Source organism: Ornithorhynchus anatinus, chromosome 3 (assembly GCF_004115215.2).
Source record: "Ornithorhynchus anatinus isolate Pmale09 chromosome 3, mOrnAna1.pri.v4, whole genome shotgun sequence".
Classification (NCBI taxonomy): domain Eukaryota; kingdom Metazoa; phylum Chordata; class Mammalia; order Monotremata; family Ornithorhynchidae; genus Ornithorhynchus; species Ornithorhynchus anatinus.
The window spans coordinates 116,165,876-116,190,382 of record NC_041730.1 but is presented as its reverse complement, the minus strand read 5'-3'; the positions used below and the strand labels follow the sequence as shown (position 1 = coordinate 116,190,382).

The window sequence follows — 24,507 nt, the reverse complement described above, 5'->3', positions numbered from 1 at the left end:
GAGGGAGGAGGGAGCCAGGAGAGTCACTCCTTGGTGCCTCTCCCTCAAGTGTAAGCCCAATCAATCAATCGGAGACGACTGGGGACGAAAGAGGGGAACGGGGTGGGGAGAAGGAGAACCTCGGCCATCTTGGAGGTGAGGGATAGACAGTGAGTGGTGTTCCTGGGAAAATAGGACACGGGGAAACCCGAGACAGACACAGGACACAGGAAGGGATTAGTGATACTCCCTGGAGGTTTGGAGGCCAGCAGCCAGGACTCCAGAGGAGCGAGCCTCCTGCCCCCGAGAGGGAGAAGACCGGAGCCCCAGGATGCCTACAGGGGAGTACAGTGGGTCCTGGTCGGTGGGGGAGGGAAGGAGAAACATTACTAGATCCAAGGAAAGGTGGTTTACTCTGAATTTGTTTGGGCTGCTAACTTAATAAAAATACATTAAATATTCGAGAGATCTCAGCTCTTGGTGCCCGCCTGCAGTAAGAGCTGGAGGAGAAGCTCCGGGTGCCGGGGAGACCCGTGACCTGGGGAGCTGTGGGTGGAAGAGTTTTGCCTGTGAGCTTCGTGCTGCCAGCTCCAGGAAGGGGGTGGTGGGCTGGACCCCAGTGATCTCTGTGCCTTCAGTCGTAGAGCGGTGGAAGCAAGAAGGGTCAAGGGATTTGGGGAATCCGGAGAGATTTAGAACCCAGTGGAGGCAGACAGGGGTCCAGGTGCTTCTATAGTGACTCCAGGGGCTCTGTAGCTGGGATTTAGGGTTGAAAACCCCTTGTAAAGTCAAATCATTAACTGACTGCTCTCTCTCTCTCTCTCTGAATTCACTTTTTTTTTGTGACGATATTAATTATTGGTGGTCTTTCCACTCATCCCACTTTTCTCCGATTCTGCACATTTTTAATAGCAATTTCCTGGAAGGTATTCTCTGCTCTATAAAAGCAATGAAAATCTTTTTATAGGTTAGCACAAGGAATCAGAGGTACACGGGTAAGGGCCAACCTTTTCCCACAGGAGAAGGGGAACAAGAAAACCCACTCTGCTTTCCAAATTTGAGGGTGCTGACAAGGAAAACTGAAAGTCTTCCAGTGACCCCTTGAATGAACCAATTTCAGCACTGGCGAAAGAAGGGGTAGGGTTATTTTGTAACGTATAGTGGAAAATTACTTTGTAGGAATGGACTCTAGAAAAAGCTTGTTAGAATTTAGCTAAATAAATTATGCTAAGGAGAAGGACAAGAAAGGAATCATCAAGGGCAGAAAAGAGGTAAGAGGGGAAAAAAATCAATGTTTTTTAAAAGTCATATGCTTGCAATCTGGAAAAAAACTTGTTAGAATTTAGCTATATAAACTATGAAAAAGAGAAGGATGTGAAAGGAATCATCAAGGGCAGGAGAGAGGTAAAAGGGAAAAAGAATTGATAATTTTAAAAAGTCACAGTTGGAATCTAAAAAAAGCTTGTGAGAATTTAGCTAAACAGTGAAAAAGAGAAAGACATGAAAGGAGTCATCAAGGGTAGGAAAGAAGAGGGAAAAATCAAAAATTTTTTTAAAAGTCACACTCTCTCTGAGCCTACTAGATCACAGCACTGTCCTTTTTCACACCATCAGTGCTCACTACCATAAAATGCAGACTCTCTTGATGCTGAGTGGGTAGGGCAGGTGGAAATGTTAAAACCTGATGAAAATCTGCTATAGGGTGGATTTTTTTTTTTTAACCGGCTGGGCTCAAAACTATTTTTCAAACCATCATCCTTTAGGCACTCAATCAAAAAGCCACAGGGGACCCAAATAAAAGTGAGGGAAAGGTAAGTAAATCAAACACACCAAGCATAGTTGCTGAAGCAAGACAGATGCCAGTTGGTGCTTGTAGCTGGAGCACAGGAATTAACGCATTTTATGCTCACAATCCACGAGCATGCTACGATTACCTCATTATATTTTGCATAACCTGTCTCAGTGAAAGTCTTCAAGAATGACAGAAAGAAAATAGAAAAATAAGAAGCTCAACGCAAGATCTGAAACGTTAGGGAGAAATCCACCAGAAAACGTAATGGCTTTGGAGTGGCTGCAGTGAGAACAACTGAACATGCTCTACTTAATACAAAGTTTCAAATTTCAGTCTTGACTCCCACACCGCCCTACAATCCAGCAAAGTAGTAAAGTGCCAGATGTCTTAAGCAAAACACTACCCACTGAATCTTAATACTATTCACTTTGAATGTGAATTGCAAGGGGGTGTGAAAAATTCCTAAATCTGTCAGTTATGCATTTCTACACAGGGCACCCCAATTTGCCTGCTGGTCTTTTGTCAGCATTTGGATTACAAGTTGGCTTCCACAAAAAAGATGTTTACAGATTCATGTCCCTTTCTGCTCCGGGGTGCACCAATCTGTGACAAATAATAAAGGAGCTGCTAGGGCGGATCAATGAAATTCAGTTTCATCACGGGGCCAAAATCAGAGGCCATTTCGAAGAAACATCCCTCCTACATGAAACTAGAAAAGTGAGACCTGACACACGATGCGGTGAATCCATAAAAGGATTAAACAGATCTAGCTGCTAAATGAGGAGGAGCAAAGCAATTCCCCAGGATGGACAGTTACAGAAATGAGAATGTGGAGATTCAATAAAAAAAGCATTTAAAAAGTCATTTTCTAATGGAAGCGACTTCACCTATATACTAAATAAAACACAACTCCAATTACAGCTCAGGTGAAGGCTAAGCACACAAAGAAGTAAAATATATCTATTGCTTGTAACAAACTTTGGCAATCATGAATTAAGCCCAACACACCGACCCTATAATTCTTGAAAAGATTTCTGAATGCCATCCATGATGGGCAAAGGCTCAGTCATCTGATTCAGGCTGAAAAAAGGTATGTATTAATTCAGTCGTACCTGAAGGAAGCTATCCTGGCAGCAGAGGAACTCATTCTTCTTCATGATCGATTCAGTAGTCAGGACCAATTCATTTTTACTGAGCGCTGGTTCACTCTGGCATGGGAAGACTGCCTCAAATTTTTTTAAAAAAACGGAGAGGGAAGCATTAAATTAAGGAATAAATCACCTTGCAGATAAGAACCAAAAGTCTAACCTACATTTTTTCTTTTAACCAAACTATCCTCCACTAAAACCTGTAGTCAAGAGAAAAAAACAGAAACATAATCAACAATATTTACTGCATAGCTTTCTGGCAAAACTGAGTTGAACTCTATATCCCAACCGGAAAAATGATTCTCTTTCGACCCTTCTCGGATACGTGCTCGGGAGAGCCGAGGCAGGAAAAATATTCACGCAAGACTCATGGTTGATGATGCTGTTGAAACCCCTGCCATTTACTGTGAAATAGCTCTTTGATTAGAGAATCGTTATCAAGCAACGGAATTTGAGCACTGTGTGCAGAGCACCACACCGAGCACTTGAAAGAGCACAACCAAGTTGGTAGACCCATTCTTGCCCGCAAGGAGTTTACAGTTTAGAGGGTCAGGCATTAAAATAAATTACAGGTACACAAATATCTAAGTGCTGTGGGGCTGAGGGTGGGATAGATTATCACTCGTTATATCCCGGCTAGACTACTGTGTCAGCCTTCTCTCTGACCTCCCTTCCTCCTCTCTCGCCCCGCTCCAGTCTATTCTTCACTCCGCTGCCTGGCTCATCTTCCCGCAGAAACGATCTGGGCATGTCACTCCCCTTCTTAAACAACTCCAGTGGTTGCCTATCGACCTCCGCTCCAAACAAAAACTCCTCACTCTAGGCTTCAAGGCTCTCCATCACCTCGCCCCCTCCTATCTCTCCTCCCTCCTCTCTTTCTACCGCCCACCCCGCCCGCTCCGCTCCTCTGCTGCCCACCTCCTCGCCGTCCCTCGGTCTCGCCTATCCCGCCGTCGACCCCTGGGTCACGTCCTCCCGCGGTCCTGGAACGCCCTCCCTCCTCACCTCCGCCAAACTGATTCTCTTTCCCTCTTCAAAACCTTACTTAAAAATCACCTCCTCCAAGAGGCGTTCCCAGACTGAGCTCCTCTTCCCCCTCTACTCCCTCTGCCATCCCCCCTTTACCTCTCCGCAGCTAAAGCCTCATTTTCCCCTTTTCCCTCTGCTCCTCCACCTCTCCCTTCCCATCCCCACAGCACTGTACTCGTCCGCTCAACTGTATATATTTTCGTTACCCTATTTATTTTGTTAATGAATTGTACATCGCCTTGATTCTATTTAGTTGCCATCGGTTTTTACGAGATGTTCTTCCCCTTGACGCTGTTTAGTGCCATTGTTCTTGTCTGTCCGTCTCCCCCGATTAGACTGTAAGCCCGTCAAACGGCAGGGACTGTCTCTATCTGTTGCCGACTTGTTCATCCCAAGCGCTTAGTACAGTGCTCTGCACATAGTAAGCGCTCAATAAATACTATTGAATGAATGAACTTGTTTAAGGGTTACAGATCCAAGCGCAGAGGTGACAGAGAAGGGAGAAGGAATAGGGGAAGTGAGGGTTTAGTTGGGAAAGACTTCTTGGAGGAGACGTGACGTCAAAGATGAGGAGAACTGTAGTCTGTTGGGAGTGCCGCACTAGGGGAGGACGTGGGCCAGAGGTCGGTGGCAAGATAGATGAGACTGAGGCACAAGGACTAGGTTGGCGTTAGAGGAGCAAAAGGATCGGGTAGAAAGACAAACAGGTAAGGCAGGAGGGGGTGAACCGACAGTGCTTTAAAACCGATGGTAGGGAGTTTCTGTTTGATGTGGGGGTGGTTGGGAAACCCCAGGAAGTTTCGGAGGAATGCGGAGATGGGGACGGATCTTTTTTTTTAGAAAAATGATTCCGGCAGCGGTAGAAACCTGAGAACAATTTAATTCTTACTTTGATGTTGTCAAGCACCCTCTTGAATTCCAGGGGTTCGTCCTTCCCCTCCATGGCGGCGGGATCTAAACCATCTCCTCCATAAATAAACTGGATGATATCTCCAGTAGAACTTCGCACAGTCAAATCGTATTGTGAGCAGAGATCTTCAAGAGATTTTACAAGCCTTCGCTAAGGAAAGGTGGGAAGAAAACAGTTATAGTTGCTTTAAGAGGAGATCGATGACTCCACAGGCTAGTTGATAACGACTTAGACGCTATAAGCTTATGTAACAGACATCCCAGTCACACACCAGCTCACATCTGACACACATCCAATCCGTCACCAAGACCTGCCGCTCTCACCTTTATAATATTGCCAAGATCCGCCCTCTCCTCTCCACCCAAATGGTATCTTACTGTTACAGGCTCTCATAATATCCCGACTGGATTACTGTATCGGCCTTCTCTCTGATCTCCCTTCCTCCCGTCTCTCCCCGCTCTAGTCTATGCTTCATTCCGCTGCCGGCTCATCTTCCTGCAGAAACGCTCTGGGCAAGTCATGCCCCTCCTTAAAAACCTCCAGAGGGTGCCTATCAACCTCCGCACGAAACAAAAACTTGTCACTCTAGGCTTCAAGGCTCTCCATCACCTTGCCCCCTCCTACCTCTCCTCCCTTCTCTCTTTCTACTGCCCACCTCCTCACCGTCCCCCGTTCTCGCCTATCCCGCCGTCAAACCCTGGCCCACGCTCTCCCGCGGTCCTGGAACGCCCTCCCTCCTCACCTCTGCCAAACTCTCTTCCCCTCTTCAAAGCCCTACTGAGAAATCACCTCCTCCAAGAGGCCTTTCCAGACTGAGCTTCCCCTTTTCCCTCTGCTCCCTCTCTGCCCCCCTCTTCACCTCCCCTCAGCTAAGGCCCCTTTCCCCTCCTTTCCTTCTGCTCCTCCCCCTCTCCCTTCCTCTCAGCACTGTCCTCGTCCGTTCATTTGTATATATTTTTATTACCCTATTTATTTTGTTAATGAGATGTACATCCCCTTGATTCTATTTATTGCTATTGCTTTTGTCTGTCTCCCCCGATTAGACTGTAAGCCCGTCAATGGGCAGGGATTGACTCTATCTGTTGCCGAACTGTCCATTCCAAGTGCTTAGTCCAGTGCTCTGCACATAGTAAGTGCTCAATAAATACTATTGAACCAATGAATGAATGAATCTGACCCCATGACAGCACAACCCTTCCATGTACAGAAGCAGCGTGGCTCAGTGGAAAGAGCACGGGCTTTGGAGTCAGAGGTCATGGGTTCGAATCCCGGCTCGGCCACTTGTCAGCTGTGTGACTTCGGGCAAGTCACTTAACTTCTCGGTGCCTCAGTTACCTCATCTGTAAAATGGGGATTATAAGACTGTGAGCCCCACGTGGGACAACCTGATTCCTTTGTGTCTACCCCAGCGCTTAGAACAGTGCTTGGCACATAGTAAGCGCTTAACAAATACCAACATTATTATGTGGGGAACTAAATTGAACTTTCACTCCCACTTTTGCTGCTCTTTCAAATATGCTATGGCCCATCAAAAATGGGTTTAAATTGCACATTATGTACAATACGATGCCTTACAGAAGATCTGCTTTTGTATGTCACTTTGACTTTAATGTTTCTTTAGGTTTAAAAGATTTTCTTACACATCAAAAACAGACCCAGTCAATTAAGCCAAACTCTTTTAGATACCAATATCTCTAATAGATGACCAGGCCTGAACTCACTCCTGGGAGAGAGAACAAGAATGAGAAGGGGGGGCAAAAGGCCAGGAGCGTCATCAGTTTGGTCCACATTAGTGATTATTTCCACCCATATCATTAGTGGGGTGGTCCAGAGAAGCCGCATGGCCTAGTGGAAAGAGAGGTCTGGGAGTCAGAGGACCTGGGTTCTAAACCGGGTTCTGCCATACGCTTGCTGTGCAACCTTGGGCAAGTCATTTAACTTCTCTGTGCCTCCGTTCTTTTGTTCTCCCTCCTACTTAGACCGTCAGCCCCATATGGGACAGGGACTGTGTCCAACCTACTTAACTTGCACCAATCCCAGCGCTCAGACCCGCGTTTGGCATGTGGTAAGCGCTTAAATACTATAAAAAAAAGCATAAAGTATTTACCCATTCACTTAACTCCTCATCAGGATGGCACAAAACACAACGTGTGAACAGAACTCTTCAAACATCACTGTGATATAACTGAGTTACTGATTTGGTGTGGCTGTCAAATTACCTGCATATATCCAGTTTCAGCTGTTTTTACAGCAGTGTCTACCAGACCTTCCCGTCCAGCCATTGTGTGGAAAAAAAACTCTGTTGGAGTCAAACCAGAATAAAAGCTATTTGCAACAAAGCCTTTGGCAGCTGGAAGCTAGAGGAAATAAGAAAAAAAAAAATTAATATAAGACCCACATTTCTAAGCTGCATTTTGAATCCACTATATACCTAAGACATCTAAGGGTCAGTTATTATTCCCCTAGAACTGCCCGTGTGTTGGGAAAAAGAGCATCCACGCTCCCATAGTAATTCGAAAGCGGCTCGAAGCCTCTTGGAAGGGAAATTAAAGACCTTAATTCTGGATCATACAAAACCCTCGAATATCTTGACACCAGTTGCCTCCGTACTACTCACCTTTGAGTGCTTCTCAAAATGAGGCAAAGACCGATTTTCAAAACCATCTGGCACTCGTGACCCACTGATAGCCTGTTGCCCAACACAGGCAATCATCTGGGATATATTGATGAAGGAACCTGGAAACACAGATCCACCATGAAAGCTGCACGCACTCTCCTAACTCAAATGAAAATTTACTCTCATCTCAAAATACTTTTTCTAAGGATAATGATGCTAACTACGGGTGCTGGTTTGTGCGAATGACTGTGTTCAACAAATTCAGTTTTCGGGGGACTGTAAGTATCTGAATGGGCTTAGAACACACTAAACAAGGACCCCAATCAGTTACCGCAAAATATTTAATCTGACAACTGTAATGCCCTTTGCTTTACGTTGGCCCGACAACCTTTTCCCTCTGCTCCCACTACCCCCCTTCACCTCTCCGCAGCTAAAGCCTCTTCTCCCCCCTTTCCCTCTGCTCCTCCCCCTCTCCCGTCCCATCCCCTCAGCACTGTACTCGTCCGCTCAACTGTATATATCTTCATTACCCTATTTATTTTGTTAATGAGATGTACATTACCTTGATTCTATTTATTTGCTATTGTCTTAATGAGATGTTCTTCCCCTCGATTCTATTTATTGCCATTGCTCGTCTGCCTGTCTCCCCCATTTAGACTGTAAGCCCGTCAAAGGGCAGGGACTGCCTCTATCTGTTACCGATTTGTACATTCCAAGCGCTCAGTACAGTGCTCTGCACATAGTAAGTGCTCAATAAATACTACTGAATGAATGAATGAACCAGCACAACGGACTGAAGTGGCAGGTATAAGCTATTGCAGGTATAAAGCGCAGCAACCGACGAATATGTAGACCGAAAAACTCATCTTTCTCCTTTTCGACAAAATCGGTTGCCCATCGTTAGCTGCGTGTAAAAAGCCACAAAAAATCCCTTCCTACACACGGACCAGGAACGGGCTGAAGATCAGCAGCAAGGCAGCAGGTAAATGTCAACGGGTTTACCTTTGGAGCCACAAACAGCCATGACAAGGGGACTGTTACTCTTATCCAATTCTCGGAGACAAGCACTGCCAGCGTGGTCCCTGATCACAGACAGCTCCTTCAGGATTAAAGCCTAGAAGCATCCCAGATTGAGAAATACACGCATGAGATATTTGAGCTAGTAAAGACACACCAATTAAGCTCTTCGTAACTTTTACAGTACGCTCTATACACCATCTAGGTTTTTGATTTATCAAGATCTTTTCAGTGAGTCCCAAACGCATATAGTGTTTGCATACACTAAATGCTCACCACCATTATTTACTTATACCTCAAGCGGGGCTCGATGTTCGATTTTATTACTAGAGGAGCAGAGAGACTCGTTCTCCCACACTAGACTCTAAGTCTCTTGAGGGCAGGAATTGTGTCTCCCAACTCCATCGTGTTGTACTCTCCCAAGCACTCACAACAGTGCTCTGCCCCCAATTAGTATTAATAAACGTCACCGACCGGAACGTTGGATGGATGCGGAAGAAGTCAAGAGGATTGCATCTACCCTCAATCGGGGACACAGACATAGCGGCTGAAATACTTACACCGAAAGTCCTCAGAGAGGAGCAGCGGGGAAACAGACAAGTGACACAGCGGGTGTAACCATAAAGCGCTCCACGCACAGTAAGCACTCAATAAATATGATTGAATGAAGACTAGCGATCGGCTGGCTGGAGTCCCAGGAGCCGGCAAAAGCAGGAAATCGGGCAAACGGCATAGGCAGGAACACTGGGAGATGCACCGGCCGTTTAAACCGACAGGCGCTGTAGCTGCACGGGGACGGTTCCACAGGGCTGAGGGTCCCGTTGGTTTTGCCTGTTTCCCTACCATGAATTCTGGCCAGCCCTGGCAGTGGTTGCACGCTTTCTTTCACTAATGAATTATCCTGTTGGTATTACTCCCTCTTGCTAAGGACCAGGCATTTCAGTCTCTGTGAACTTGTACGGGCGTCTGAAGCGGTGCTCGTGGTGGTTCCTTAGTGAGCAGGTAGAAAAGGGAAAGCCTGCTGCCTTTTCCCCTCACTAGTAATGGCATTTAGTAAGTGCTTCCTGTGTGTAGGGCACTGGGAAAGAATACACAGGTGGGAATTACACATGGTTTCAGGGGGGAAACAGCATGGTCTAGTGGAAAGAGGATGGGCCTGGGAGTCGGAGGACCTGGGCTCTAATCCCAGCTCCACTGCTTACCCGTTGTAAAACCTTGGGCAAGTCACTCAGCTTCTCTGTGCCTCAGTTCCCTCATCGGCACAATGGGGATTCGATACCCATTTTCCCTTCCACTTAGACTGTGAGCCCCATTGTAATATGGGGATTAAGACTGTGAGCCTCACGTGGGACAACCTGATTACCCTGTATCTACCCCCAGCACTTAGAACGGTGCTCTGCACATAGTAAGCGCTTAACAAACACCAACATTATTATTACTCTTATTATGGTAGGACCTGATTCTCATATCTACCCCAGTGCCTGGTACAGTGCTCGGCACATAGTAAGTGCTTAACAAATACCACAATTATCACTATTTTTGTTATATCTGCCTCTAGGAGGGGTGCTATTTCTAATTCAATTTGACTTGTCCAAGAAGCAGTTCTGTGCCACAAGGGAGGAGGTTTTGCTGGAGCATAAGTCAATTGCTACCAGGGGCTGTCAATTTACTTTCCTCAGAAAAAAATGAGTCACAGAACGAATCGAGTAATGACTTATGGGTCCTGAATTAGGAGACTGTCATCACAGGTCTATCAATCTTTCTGATAAGAACTAAGCCCCCTCTATGATTAGGATTGTGCTACAATTATAATAATTTTATTCCATTCTACGTTGTCACCTATCACAAAGTGAACACTGAAAAACAAGCTAGTCTCTCTCCTCGCCTTTGTGGAGTCAAAGTAGTTTGTGTGGGAATATGAGAACGTACTTTCTAATTCTAGGGGACAAAATGGAAGAAGGGGCCTGGATAGATACTAAATTTGATTATTTATGGAATATCCTATCTACCTTTAATAAACTAATGATTATTCTGTCTTTAGGCACTGATTTTGCCAACGTTGATTTTGACCAGAGGATAGTATTATATTGCTAATCAAAGATGTACTGCATCATTCAGTTTTGAAATTGCAAGGGTGTTAAAGTATCAACTGCAGATGAGGTCAAGAAAACTAAGATGACTCAAGGGCATACTCATGTTACATTAGAGTAAATATCCAAGCCCTTTCGCTGAAAAGAGCTTGAGAAGCAGCATGGCCTAGTGGAAAGAGCAGGAAGGAGCTGGGTTCTAATCTCTGCTCCACCACTTGTCTTCTGTGTGACCCTGAATAAGTCACTTCACTTCTCTGTGCCTCAGTTTACATCTGTAAAATTGGGATTCAGTCTGTGAACTCCATGTAGGACGTGGACTGTGTCCAACTGATTAGCTTATATCTACCCTACCGCTTAATACAGTGCCTGGCACATAGTAAGCTCTTAAATACCATAAAAAAAACCCCAGTCCACCAATACCTAGCCCACTGGACTTCTTTGCCAATTAACCAACTAAGTAGATGTATGAACTACACATGCCTAAAATAGTAAACAGAGAAAAAAAAAATCCCAAAGAACAAGCAACTCACCTCTAACGTTTCCTCGGCAGTACAGCCGGGTTGCTGCTGCAGCTTTCCAGTGTTCAAGGCTTCGATATATTCGTCACATTTTTTATAGCCAGCATTTAGCAGCTCATACTTGGCTTTTAGCAATCCCTGACCTGGTGTGACATCACCAATCCCAATTGAGAATCCTCGGTTAGCTGCAGGACAAGATGGAGCACGGAGAAGAAAAAGAAAAAAAGTACAGTTTAGGATTTGGCTTGGTGAATTCTAGGTAAAGGTAAATTTAAAGCTTCACAGAATTTTTTTTTATCACTGTAAAACAACTGAGAGATTTGCGGTCAAGTGAGTAATCAGCTCATTTCAGTGACAGAAATTTTGCCAAAAGTAAAATTTACTTTTGAAGAGAATCATATTGCTATAACAGATTAAATTAGTGATGCCAAGCATAGAAATGAATCTGGTTTATATAAGGTTCCCAACTGGTCTCAGCTCTGCCTAGGGGAGAGTTAGTTTTTTTGTTTGTTTTTGTTTCTTCTAAAAAACAGAACAATAAAAATCAAATCCCACCTCAGCATGTGAGGGGCACTGCCTAGGTCAAGGACCTGAGCAGATGGGGTCAGGTCCGGTCATCACCAAGCTGAACCCAAAGCGGGTCCCCTAAATCTGCTTACTGTTGTATTATTCTCTCCCAAATGCTTAGTACAGTGCTCTGCACATAGTATGCACTCAATAAATACCCCTGACTGACTGAATCAGCTTCCATCTCCTACTGCCTACTTTGGAGTTAAACTGTCAAGGAAACAGTGTTCCCTTCGGTTCCAGCTTTATCTTTCTACCTGGAGACAGTCAAATGAAAGGAAATATGTACACGTGTATTTACCTTAGAAGACAGCAAGTAACCCTGAGGCAGAATCCCCCCGAACTTGGACACAAAGGCAGAGCCTGGTTATTTAAAGGAGATGAAGGGATTGGCACTGCTATGCCGATCCATCTCAACAACGAATCTTGGAATCCAAATGGATTGGACCCCAAATTCCGCTCAACTTGTTGGACTTGGACACGGCTTGAGCTGTGAAAGGCCCAGGCCAGAGGGGTTTGGGCCTGAACAACCCAGCACAAGCAAGTATCTATGTGGAAGTCAGTAGTTGAAAGCAGAAACTAGCAGGCTGGTAAGAAAAGGATGGGGGAGGGAGAGCATCTGATTGCCTGAGAACTGAGTTCTCAAATGATGGTCTCTGAAAGGGGACCAGCAATCTTTAAAATGGGGTAGGGGAGGTTTGGTGGCTCTCTGACGCAGCCCTGAGCTCGGGAAGGAGTAAGCTGGGAGCTGGATAGGCACCTCCCTCGGCCACCCACCCAGGGAACTGGCTTTGACCCGCGGAGTCAATCAAGTATCCTTATTTGTCAATATATTATTTTCAACCATGCCCTTCAAATGAACAGATTCATTACTTCTCATCTTTATAAACTTGATCGATTAGACTGTAAGCCCGTCAAAGGGCAGGGACTGTTTCTATCTGTTACCGATTTGTACATTCCAAGCGCTCTGCACATAGTAAGCGCTCAATCAATACTATTGAATGAATAAAAATATTATTGAATAAATAAACCAAATTAGCTGAAATAGCTCAACTGTCCCAGATTCTAATGTACTCCTTTCCCTCATTCCCCCACCCCCAACCTCTAACACAAACACACTTTCATTTAAAAAGATTTTTTCCTTTCCTTTTAGGGATGCCCCTACAAAGTAAGCATAGGCACCCAGAGGCATCAGAAACAGACAAGCCATCACCACAAGGAACTGGATGCCACAGTGCTTGGAGTGGCTACATTTAGGATTTTTTTTTTTATAAATAGAGGAGAATCTTACAGAGGAGATACTTACAGAGATAGACAGGAGCTAGTCTGGCAAGTCGGGACATTGCATCAGCAGCTTCAAGCTGTCCCCAATCTCGCAGTAAAATGTAGAAGATGTTATTCTTGGATCCTGATCCTAAAGTTCCTTTGTCCATACTGCCACTCATCAACTCACTATTCTGGATGGTAACATCTGGAAACACAAAAAGGTCAATCCTGAAGGTTTCTTTCTCTGGGCCCTAGCTTTTTTAAAAAACAGCCATTCGATTGTAAACGCCACAAAGGCAGAGCTTCCGTTATATGTTCGCAAGTTCATTCAGTCAATACAATTTATGCTATTGAAATATTTGAAACATTGAAATAAGTATTTACGCTTAAGCTCGTAAGTGCTGTGGACTCAGTACGCAAACAACAAATACAATGAATTGGCTTAAGTCATGGTAAGCTAATTAGGCTAAAAAAGGGTATGATGATGGTGTAAGGAAGTTTACTGTCCTTCTGTCAAGGCAGCAATACCCATAGATAGATCCATGGACAATGTCCCTCATCAATGTCCATAATAAATAGAGTGAAATGTTAGTTTTCCTAAACAATGAAAAGTCACTAACAGTTTAAGAACTATAAGCATTCCTAGAAGTAGGGCAATAAATTCTTAAATTGATTTTTTTTGAAAGCCACCTATGCATCAAAAATCAAAGAATGTAATTCCTAAGGAATAGTTACCCAAGAATAAAAAAGCCAAGACTCTTTCGTGACAAAGGCCAAGGGATGTGGGGATGTTCTATCGTTACGTGCAGGGAACACGCCCACTAATTTGGTTGTACTGTACTCTCGGAAGCACTTCAGTGTTCTGCACAAAGTAAGTGCTCATCAAATACTACTGATGGATTAGGGAGCTAGAAGCATTTTCTTGGAACACTGACATTGGACACACAGAGGCACAGCTCTAATTTAAAGAGCTAACTGAATAAAGTACTCCATTATGAGATATATTTCTTTAAGATGAAATCTTCTAGGCCCGTGAGCTCACTGTGGGCAGGGAATGTGTCTGTTATATCGCTATCTCCCAAATGCCTAGTAGAGTGCTCTGCACCCAGTAAGCACTCAATAAACACAACTGAAAGATGCCTTTAAGTCAGATTCCCCTACCTATGCAGCTTTTTTTCCCTCCATTTTAACTACAGTCCGTAATGGAGGCAGGATTTTGAAATATACTTTTGTGGAATAAAAGACCAAACTTTTCAAATGGGCATCGCAGATTATACGATTAGTTTCCCACCAAGAATTCAGTTGGAGTTCGATAGCATTAATATGTTAACGAAGACAATGGCAATATTGCTTTTTAAATTTTTTAAAGGCGGTTTACCTGAGTGACCACCACACTCTTGTACATCCACCCAACTTCTTCTATCTTTCAGAAGAAGTCCCAACTGTGTAAAATGGGATAAATGCAAGCTACAATCCTCCACCAAGACCCACACCTATCCAGAACCGCTCTGAAAGACAATCATTTTTTCTCCACTTGGATTTTGCTTTGTCCAAGAGCCACCGAGTTTAATATCATCGGTCTTTGCCAGTGTTCCTCTTCAGTCTTTAAGGAGGCCCTACAGAGGGATGAGTCTGCCCAACTCACAAGAATCGTTGACACAGAGATCTTCCCCTCGGCCACAGTACTGCTTGCCCTTAGTGCGGAGGTTGGCCCTCACGGGACTGGCATCGCTTGGTCTGAGGATGAGGCTGAAAACCTGCTTTCCGGTCCACAGGGTGACAGGCTGAAAGAGCACAAGAAAGGGACAGAAATACCAGTCAGGTCTTGGATAAGCAAAACTCATTATACAACTGGGATTAGCCTACCCTAACTGATTTACATACTAGGAAGTTCTAGTGCATTCAGACAGGACGACGAAGGATTTATCTAAGACATGAAAGAATTAAACACAGAAATAAACGCAAGTCAAAATCCATGTACCCTAAACAGACCTTTAGGATTGTTGGGGGAGGAAGGCGAACTTTAATCTTCTCATCTTTCCCAACCAAGATGGAAGCAATGATTTGACAGGTTTTAGCTCGGTCAAAGAAAGTATCTTTTAAGGTCAGAAGATAGGCACCTGAGAAGAGTCACACAATAGCAATTAAAAAAAGGCATTAGAAAAGCAACAGACAAAACCATGCTGATCACTTACTAAGAGATACTCTGACAATCACTTAAGGATAGGGGATACGTATAGACAGTGCCTCTTTCCCAACTATGGCAATGTCGATTTTCAGAGAAAAAGTGGTTTGGGAACCAGTTAGATTAAGATTCCTCGAAAATGTCGGTCTCAGAGACTGGAGTTGGAGTTCTGAACGGCAGTTTGATGATGACAGATGTAGGACCACAAGGAAAACACTTCTTCCACTTATCTTTGTCTGTGACATGCATGTGACATGCATGTGACATGCACTAATTATTAAGAGAATGGTCTTCTGTATTCAAAGGCACCACTGATGAAATTCAACTTTAAGTGCATGTGTGGCCGACATGGCCAGTGGGGATCTACTGTCCCGGCCACGCAGTGCACACACAAAGATTGTCCCCTTGTTGCATCCTCATGCTGTCGTGCCTTTCTGGTGGGTGTCCTCAGCAACTGAATCCCTGTTTTTCAGGTGGGGCGTGGTGGCGTCTGAGACTGTTTTCACCTCAGCTCACCAGTCACTGGATTTCTGATTAGCTGGGTCTGGGTAAGGCAGGCAATTTTTAGGGACTCCTTTTCTGTTCTCCATTAGGGGCAAACAGTGCACTTCTAAAACAAGGCTCATCACCTTCTTCAACCTACTTCCCCTTTGTTCCTACCATGAGACTTTCCTACTTTTGGACACGTTAGACTGCCGCCCGCTAACAAAATTAAACATTTCTAAACATTACACAAATTAAACCTTCAAGATTATTCACAGGCCTCTCATTTAACTAGTTCACCTCAAACCACACCAAGGCACTGCCTAACGGATGGGATTACTAATTTTTTAAATCTTAAAATTAGTATGTTTAGGCTACATTGCCTTCACAGCGTAATTATAAATGTTTTCTTTGAAAATAAACATCACATCACACACCTGTCAGAAAGTCTTGAATAGCAGCAATCAGTGGCTCCCCGTTTCTTGGTGTTACGAGGTTCGCTTTGGTCTAAAGAATACAAAAGGTTAAGTAAATCTTACAAATTAGAATTTCTATAACCAGGGAAACACTGGCAACACCTTGCAGCAAACATTTCTCTTGAATGCAACCCAAATGTTTTTCTTGTTCTTCCCAAAGGGAAGTGTTCACTCTAGGAAATGTTGAAATAAAATATTAATATTACTAATATTAATAAGTATTTGCTAGGCACTTATAGCATGCCAAGCACTGTTCTAAATGCCGGGGTGGATACAAGATAATCTTGTCTGATGCAATCCTTGACTCACATGAAGCTCACAGTCTGAGAGGGAGGGAGAACGGATATTTAATCCCCAGTTTATAGATGAGCAAACTGCGGCACCAAGAAGCTAAATAACTTGCCCAAGGTCACACAGCAGACAAGTCCTGACTCTCAGCCCCTTCTCTTTCCACTAGGCCATGCTGCTTCATTTTCTCCCCCAAACGAAAATTAGGCTTCATTTTTCTTGATTCCCCTTTTTTACTGATGAATTGTCTAGTTGCTTACGAAGATTTTAAATTACTTGTGGAAGCACTCTCTGTACTACTACTAATAATAATAATAATAATGCTGGTATTTGTTAAGCGCTTACTATGTGCCGAGCACTGTTCTAAGCGCTGGGGTAGACACAGGGGAATCAGGTTGTCCCACGTGGGGCTCACAGTCTTAATCCCCATTTTACAGATGAGGTAACTGAGGCACAGAGAAGTTAAGTGACTCGCCCAAAGTCACACAGCTGACAAGCGGCAGAGCCGGGAGTCGAACCCACGACCTCTGGCTCCCAAGCCCAGGCTCTTTCCACTCAGCCACGCTGCTTCAACCCAGCAATACCCTAGGTTACTTGAACATATTCAGTTGCTTCTCCCAGTAGCAACATATCATAAGAGGTCGCTTTCTCAACACATATGCTATTTTATTATTACAGTTACTACTACTACTAATAAAATAATAATAGTATTTGTTAAGTGCTTACTATGTGACAGGCACTGTACTACACATTGGGGAGGATACAAGCAAATCGGGTTGGACATAGTCCCTGTCCCATGTGGGGCTCACAGTCTCAATCCCCAGTTTACTGATGAGGTAACTGAGGCACAGAGAAGTGAACTGACTTGCCCAAGGTCACACAGCAGATAAACAACGAAGCCGGAATTAGAACCCATGACCTTCCGACTTCCTGGCTCGTTCTCCTTCCACTGGGCCATGCTGCTTCTCGCATTCATGCTGTTTCAATCCTGTGCTGCTTGAAGGTGTGCTTTAAAACAAGCATACTCTTTGGCCTGGATTTATATAATGTTCACCTGGTCTAAAATACAATAACTTTTGGACAATGGGGAAGTAAAAAAATAAATAAATCAAGGGTTCTGGCCAATAGAGTGGCTAAGCTGGGGAACATGCTTGGCTGCCCAGGTCACGTCAGATCCGAGGTCCTCCTCACAGACCTCACCCCTTCTATCACGACGCTTTTGAGCCAAAAAATAAAATAAGTAATAATAGTTTTAATGTAGCAGAGAGATAAACTACGAGGGAAAGCCCGCCACTGATCTCTCGCGTACCCCCATCAGGACGAGTGCTTCAGCCTTCGCCTCTTCCGTCTGAGGTAAGTGAAGGTTCATTTCGTCACCATCAAAATCTGCGTTGTACGGTGTGCAGACACATTCATTAAATCTAAAGGTCCGGTGGGGCTTTACTCTCGCCTAGGGAGAGAGAAAAACAAACAAGTACGACCAACCGAAAAAGGAATACATCATTTAGCCAAACTGCCCAAATTGTGCAACTTATAAAAAAAAAATACTATCTGGAAAACTGGGCACTTTTGCTTTTGGAAAGAGACTGTCCACGTGTTCTATTCAGGCACAAGTGCTATTTATCCACTACTTCCTAGCGTAGTGGCATTTTAAGTAGTCTTAATAGATCAGACTGTAGTGATATGAATTTACTATATAACTATTTGGCTCCCGGAGTCTAGGATTTCATAGAACGTTAATTGGAAAATGCCAAACTGCCAACCATAAACATCCTTCGTGTGAGGGTTTGTGCCAACCTTGTAAAAATAACAATTATACATGTAGAGTTTAAGACTGATGTAGCGTGCTCAACTTTGCCATACCTGACTCCGGCAAATATTTCCTTATCAGCCTGCCGAACTAAACTGCCAGCAAGCCATATTCAGCCTTGGTAATGAGTTCCTGGATTGAACGGTTTTATTAGTTTATGAATATTTGATGAACTAGAGTTGCCATTCTCTTCTGCTTAAAGTTGTATGACCAGGCAACCAAGGTCTTATTTTGGAAGAAAATCAAGCCGAAAGACAACAGAGCTAAGATGAAATTTTTAGCTACTTTGAATCATCTATCTCTCTGTCTTGCTGTCTGGCAACCACTCGCTGATGAAAGGCTCAATCCATCAATGGTATTTGAGCTCTTGAGCACATAGTAAGCGCTCAATAAATACTATTGAATGAATGAAGCTCTTACTGTATGCAGAACATTGAACTAAGTGTTTGGGAGAGTATGATACAAGAGAGTTGGTAGACACATTCGCTGCCTACAGTGAGCTTCCCGTCTAGAGGGGCATAGCATCAGTGCTATGCTGGGATCACTTGGGTTATAAATAATAATAATAATAATAATGATGGCATTTGTTAAGTGCTTACTATGTGCAAAGCACTGTTCTAAGCGCTGGGGGGGATACAAGGTGATCAGGTTGTCCCACGTGGGGCTCACAGACTTAATTCTCATTTTACAGATGAGGTAACTGAGGCACGGCGAAGTTAAGTGACTTGCCCAAAGTCACACAGCTGACAAGCGGCGGAGTCGGGATTAGAACCCATGACCTCTGACTCCCAGGCCTGGGCTCTTTCCACTGAACCACGCTGCTTCTCAAACCAGTCCTGCCCATAATAAACTTCTGTGTTTACTTCACAAAGTGTTAATGATAATAGTGTTGGTATTTGTTAAGCGCTTACTATGTGCCGAGCACTGTTCTAAGCGCTGGGGTAGACACAGGGGAATCAGGTTGTCCCAGGTGGGACTCACAGTCTTAATCCCCATTTTACAGAGGAGGTAACTGAGGCACCGAGAAGTGAAGTGACTTGTCCAAAGTCACACAGCTGACAAGTGGCTGACCCGGGATTCGAACCCATGACCTCTGACTCCAAAGCCCGTGCTCTTTCCACTGAGCCACGCTGCTTCTCGCCTGCCTACTCTCTTGTGACACTCTGTCACAACCCATAAGATGCAGTGCAGCCTAGTGGATAGAGCACGGGCCTGGGAATCCGAAGGATCTGGGTTGGAATCCGATGGATCTGGGTTCTAATGCGGGCCCTGCCACTTGTCTGCTGTGTGACCTTAGGTTAGTCATTGAACTTCTGAGTTACCTCATCTGGAACCTGGGGATTAAGACTGTGAGCCCCAAGTGGGGAGCAGACTGTGTCCAACCTGAATAGCTTGGATTCACCCTAGCACTTAGTACAGTGCCCGGCACACAGTAAGCATTTAACGAGTACCAGAAAAATAAAAGCCAAACCACCGCCCCCCCCCCCAAACCAAAATAAACAAACAAAAACGGTCAGGGAAGGCAGAGTGCAAGGGGAGCTGTGCAAATTACTAATACAAAAATCTATCCCTTGGATTGACGCCTATCTTGATGGGAAACTCCATCATCCATTTCCTCTCATTTCATTTCTTTTTGAGAGGGATGGAAAAAGAAAGCCATTTTTTATCAATTTCTGTTTATCGTTTGACAACTCTGGGCAAGCATTTTTTTAACGGTATTTGCTAAGCACATATAATAATGATAATGTTGCTATTTGTTACTATGTGCAGAGCACTGTTCTAAGCGCTGGAATAGATACAGGGTCATCAGGTTGTCCCACATGAGGCTCATAGTCTTAATCCCCATTTTACAGATGAGGTAACTGAGGCATACTTGCCCACAACTGCACAGCTGACAAGTGGCAGATGGCAGAGCTGGGGTTCGAACCCATGACCTCTGACTCCCAAGCCCGGGCTCTTTCCACTGAGCCACGATGCACATATACGTCAGGCACTGTACTAAGCACTGAGGTAGATACAAGGTGATCACGTTAGACAAACAGGGCTCACAGTTCAAGGGAACACAGCAGACGAATGGTGAAGTCAGAATTAGAACCCAGGTCCTCTGACTCGCAGGCCATTCTCTTACCCCTAGGCCACACTCACTAGCATTGTATTGATTAAATTAAGTAATAACTTCTAAAAAATTTGGTGAAAAATTAAAGAGGGATGAGGAAGTCAGGAAAACTTAATGACAGCACTGGCAATTTCCCCCTAACATAAGAAGAAAAAAAAACTACGCGCCTGTTGAATATGTATGCTAAACTCATTAAATGACCAACACACAAAGACATATACACACACACGCGCGGAGAATCCTATACTCACTAGATGAGCCATTATGCTCAATTTGTGTAGCGACGGCTGTCGGTTGAATAACACAACATCACCATCTATGAGGTGTCTTTCTACAATGTCACCGTACTTGAGTTCTTGGGCCATCTTCTCCCGGTTTCCATATTTCAAAAACCTTGAGGTAGGACAAAAAAAAAAAAGCGAAGAGCTCAGGGAAAAGAAAATTCAGCAACTCCTCTCCTTCTATATTAAGAGTTTTAAGAGACTCTGCTAAGGAATGTGTCTAATGTGACTAAGCCTATTCTCAAGAGAATTCCATCTCCAAATGAACCATCTGAAGCAACCCCACAATGGAGAAAGACCAAATTAGACTTGAATCCATCCACCCTGGCAAAAAACATGGTGTGCGGAGCTACATGGAGAATGAGGCCAACACACCAAGTTTACTTCCCTTTACCCTTAGGTCTGCCAGAAATTAGATATGTTCCCACAGCGAGATTGGGGAATATTCATCCAACAATGTGAATCCATCTGGATATAGCACACCACAATTAGTGAATCAACCGTACTTACTGAGTGCTTAATGTTTACAGAACACTGTACTAAGTGCTTGGGAAAATACAATACCAGAGCTAGTAGATACATTCCCTGCCCATAACTAGCTTCCAGTTTAGAAACATTAAAATAAACATGTATATATACTGAGATATATATGGAGTGCTGTGGGGCTGAGAATGGGGTGAGTAAAAGGTACAAATCCAAGTGCAAAGGTAACACAGAAGGGAGAGGAAGCGTAGGGGAAATGAGGGCTTAGTTGGGAAAGGCCTCTTGGAGGAAATGTGATTTTAATAAGGCCTTGAAGTTGGAGAGAGTAAGAATCTCGTATTCATTCAATAGTATTTATTGAGCGCTATGTGCAGAGCACTGTACTGAGCGCTTGGAACGTACAAATTGGCAACAGATAGAGACAGTCCCTGCCCACTGACGGGTTTACAGTCTAATCAGGGGAGACAGACAGACAAAAACAATAGCAATAAATAGAATCAAGGGGATGTACTTCTCATTAAAACAACAGCAATAAATAGAAAAATATGGAACGCTTCACGAATTTGCGTGTCATGAAGGAGGACATGGTTCTTCCAAGCCAGAGGCAGCACACGGGTGAGGGATCCGTGGAGGGACTAATGAGAGCAAAGTACAGAGTCCACAGAGTCTGAAGAAAGAGTTGGCGAGCACTCACATGGCATCTGGCCCCAGATAAATTCTACACTGTTAACTTTTCCTCAACCCGGGGCCATGCAAGAACGTACACCCCCTCTTAGAGTAAAAAAAAAAACAAAAACCCCTTGAATATTTTAAAATTTACTTCAGAGCAACTGATCTACGAATACACAGTTGCAGGTTTGTCGAGGGCAACATTGGGAACAGATGCAGAATGCGTTTTCCAAAAGCCAAGTTAAGGGATCGAAAACCGTACGTTCTACGACAGACGGCCAGTAAGACCAGGTCTGGGATAAGCTGAAACATCGTTTCAGCACCGGGGAAGGAAACGAAGATAACAGCAAAGGGAAGGTGGTACCTTTTCATTTGCATATGTCTTTGCTGGATGAAATTTGCTCCTGGATGAACTTCAGGACCGTTCCGTACAAGTTTCCTCATAAAACTGATATTAGCTTTGTTCACCTGCAGAATCAATCGACCAATCATATTTGAGGGCTTACCGTGTGTTCTAAGCACAACACTATAACAGACACATTCCCTGCTCACATGAACCTACAGTTTAGAGGGGGAGAAAAACATTAATATAAATAAATTACAGATATGTACATAAGCATTATGGGGCTGGGGGCAGGGGAGGTGAATAAAGGGAGTAAGTCAGGGTTCGGAAGAAGGGAGTCGGAAGTGAGGACTTAGTCAGAGAAGGCTTCTTGGAGGAGGTGTGCCTCCAATAAGGCTTTGAAGGTGGGGAGATCGATTGTCTGTTGGATATGAAAAGAAGGGCGCTCCAGACCAGATGCAGGACGTGGGCAAAAGGTCGGCGATTAGATAGACGAGACTGAGGTACAGTGAGAAGGTTGGCATCGGAGGAGAAAATGGGTGGACTGGGTTGTAGTAGGAGTGTAGCGAGGTAAGGTCGGAGGGGGCAAGGAGATTGAATGCTTTAGAGTCGATAGGAGTTTGTGTTTGATGCGGTGGTAGATGATGATAATACTACTAATAATGATGATGATGCTGGTATTTGTTAATGGAGGTTCTCGGGGAGTGGGGAAATATGGACTAAATTTTTTTTGTAGAAAAATGATACAGGCAACACAGTAAAGTGCGGACTGGAAAGGAGAGAGACAGGAGTCAGGGAGGTCAGCAAGGTGGCTGATGCAGTAATCAATCACTCAATAAAATAATGTTGGTATTTGTTAAGCGCTTACTATGTGCAGAGCACTGTTCTTAGCGCTGGGGTAGATACAGGGTAGTCCCACATGAGGCTCACAGTCTTAATCCCCTTTTTACAGATGAGGGAACTGAGGCCCAGAGAAGTGAAGTGACTTGCCCACAGTCACACAGCTGACAAGTGGCGGAGCTGGGATTCAAACCCATGACCTCTGACTCCCAAGCCCGGGCTCTTTCCACTGAGCCACGCTGCTTCAGGATAAGTGTTTGGATTAAAATGGTAGCAGTTTGGATGGAGAGGGAAGGAAACATTCTAGCGACGTTGTGAAGGTCAAACCGATAGGAGTCTGGTGATAGATTAAGTGGGTTGAATGAGAGAGAGGAGTTAAGGATAAAGCCAAGGTTACAGGCTTGTGAGACAGGAAGGATGGTGGTGCTGCTCTGGCACTTGTCAGCTGTGTGACTGTGGGCAAGTCACTTTACTTCTCTGTGCCTCAGTTCCCTCATCTGTAAAATGGGGATTAACTGTGAGCCTCAAGTGGGACAACCCGATTACCCTGTATCTCCCCCAGCGCTTAGAACAGTGCTCTGCACATAGTAAGCGCTTAACAAATACCAACATTATTACAGTGCGGGGAAAGCTGCGGGGAGGACAGAGTTTGGGTGGGAACAGAAGGAGTCCTATTCTGGACATGTTAAATTTGAGGTGACGGCAGGACAGGCAGGACGGCAGTAGAGATGTCTCGCAGGCAGGAGGAAATGTAAGACTGCAGAGGGGGAGAGAGATCGGGGCTGGAGATGGAGATTTGGAAATCGTTCCCCTTGCCTTCCTCGGGCTCGGGCCCCGGATCAGGGAGCTGAGCCCTGCACAGTGTTTAACAGGAAGCCCCTTGCTTGCCAGGAGTCTTTGCTACCTCGGGGCATCCCTCCTCAGGCTGCTCTTGAAACGGAGCCCCTCACCCTGCCCTGTAAAGAGCCTCTGCCGCTGCCCGAGGCAGTTTTTCCCCCACTGTTCTTCCCCTCCCTGGCTCCAAACTACAGCACAGCCACGGTATGGAGAGATTGACGCTGCGTTGTTGCCCCTGCGGGCCAAGGTGACCCCACAGCACGGAGGCTCTGACCTGCTGATGCTCTCAACCCATCTCAGAGTTAAGTCCCTGTAGATTAGGACAATTGAAGGAATCTAAATCATCCCTGGTTTTCCATTAGTAAGCCAGTGGAGTTGGCAGCACACACATTTTTCCTCAAAAAACAGCCCCCCCCCCAATTAAAAAATAAAAAAAGGGGAAACGATTTGATAGCACTTACTTTTTCTGGAAAGGTTAGTATTTTAGCCACGTGCACTGGAACAGCTACTTCATCTATGCGGAGATTGGGATCGGGTGAGATTACCGTTCTACCAGAAAAATCTACTCTCTTTCCTGAGAGGTTCCCCCTAAACCGACCTGAAGTGAGAACAAATAAAATTCAGAAGTTGGAGACAGTGGGTTCCCCCACCTCATGCCACTCTGTCGATTACACATACAGCTGGCCTTCATTTTCATAGGGACACTACAGACGGTGAGATACTTCCTAAGCACCCTGGGATTACTACAAGCTAGAAGAAGTTT

The 24,507-nt window shown here is 44.6% G+C and overlaps 1 protein-coding gene across 1 annotated transcript in view; it reads right to left on the bottom strand.

The window, feature by feature from the left end:
* POLR3A (RNA polymerase III subunit A) overlaps positions 1–24,507 on the bottom strand; it is a 52,342-nt gene that overhangs the window by 17,782 nt on the left and 10,053 nt on the right. The window contains exons 8-21 of the mRNA XM_029060182.2: positions 24,206–24,342; positions 22,089–22,192; positions 20,543–20,684; positions 17,675–17,815; positions 16,039–16,108; positions 14,926–15,053; positions 14,579–14,717; positions 12,974–13,138; positions 11,113–11,285; positions 8,478–8,589; positions 7,476–7,594; positions 7,078–7,215; positions 4,838–5,008; positions 2,884–2,997 (exon numbers count right to left, since the gene is read on the bottom strand). Coding sequence (XP_028916015.1) covers positions 2,884–2,997; positions 4,838–5,008; positions 7,078–7,215; positions 7,476–7,594; positions 8,478–8,589; positions 11,113–11,285; positions 12,974–13,138; positions 14,579–14,717; positions 14,926–15,053; positions 16,039–16,108; positions 17,675–17,815; positions 20,543–20,684; positions 22,089–22,192; positions 24,206–24,342 — 1,853 coding nt within the window. The remainder of the gene's footprint in view (positions 1–2,883; positions 2,998–4,837; positions 5,009–7,077; positions 7,216–7,475; positions 7,595–8,477; positions 8,590–11,112; positions 11,286–12,973; positions 13,139–14,578; positions 14,718–14,925; positions 15,054–16,038; positions 16,109–17,674; positions 17,816–20,542; positions 20,685–22,088; positions 22,193–24,205; positions 24,343–24,507) is intronic.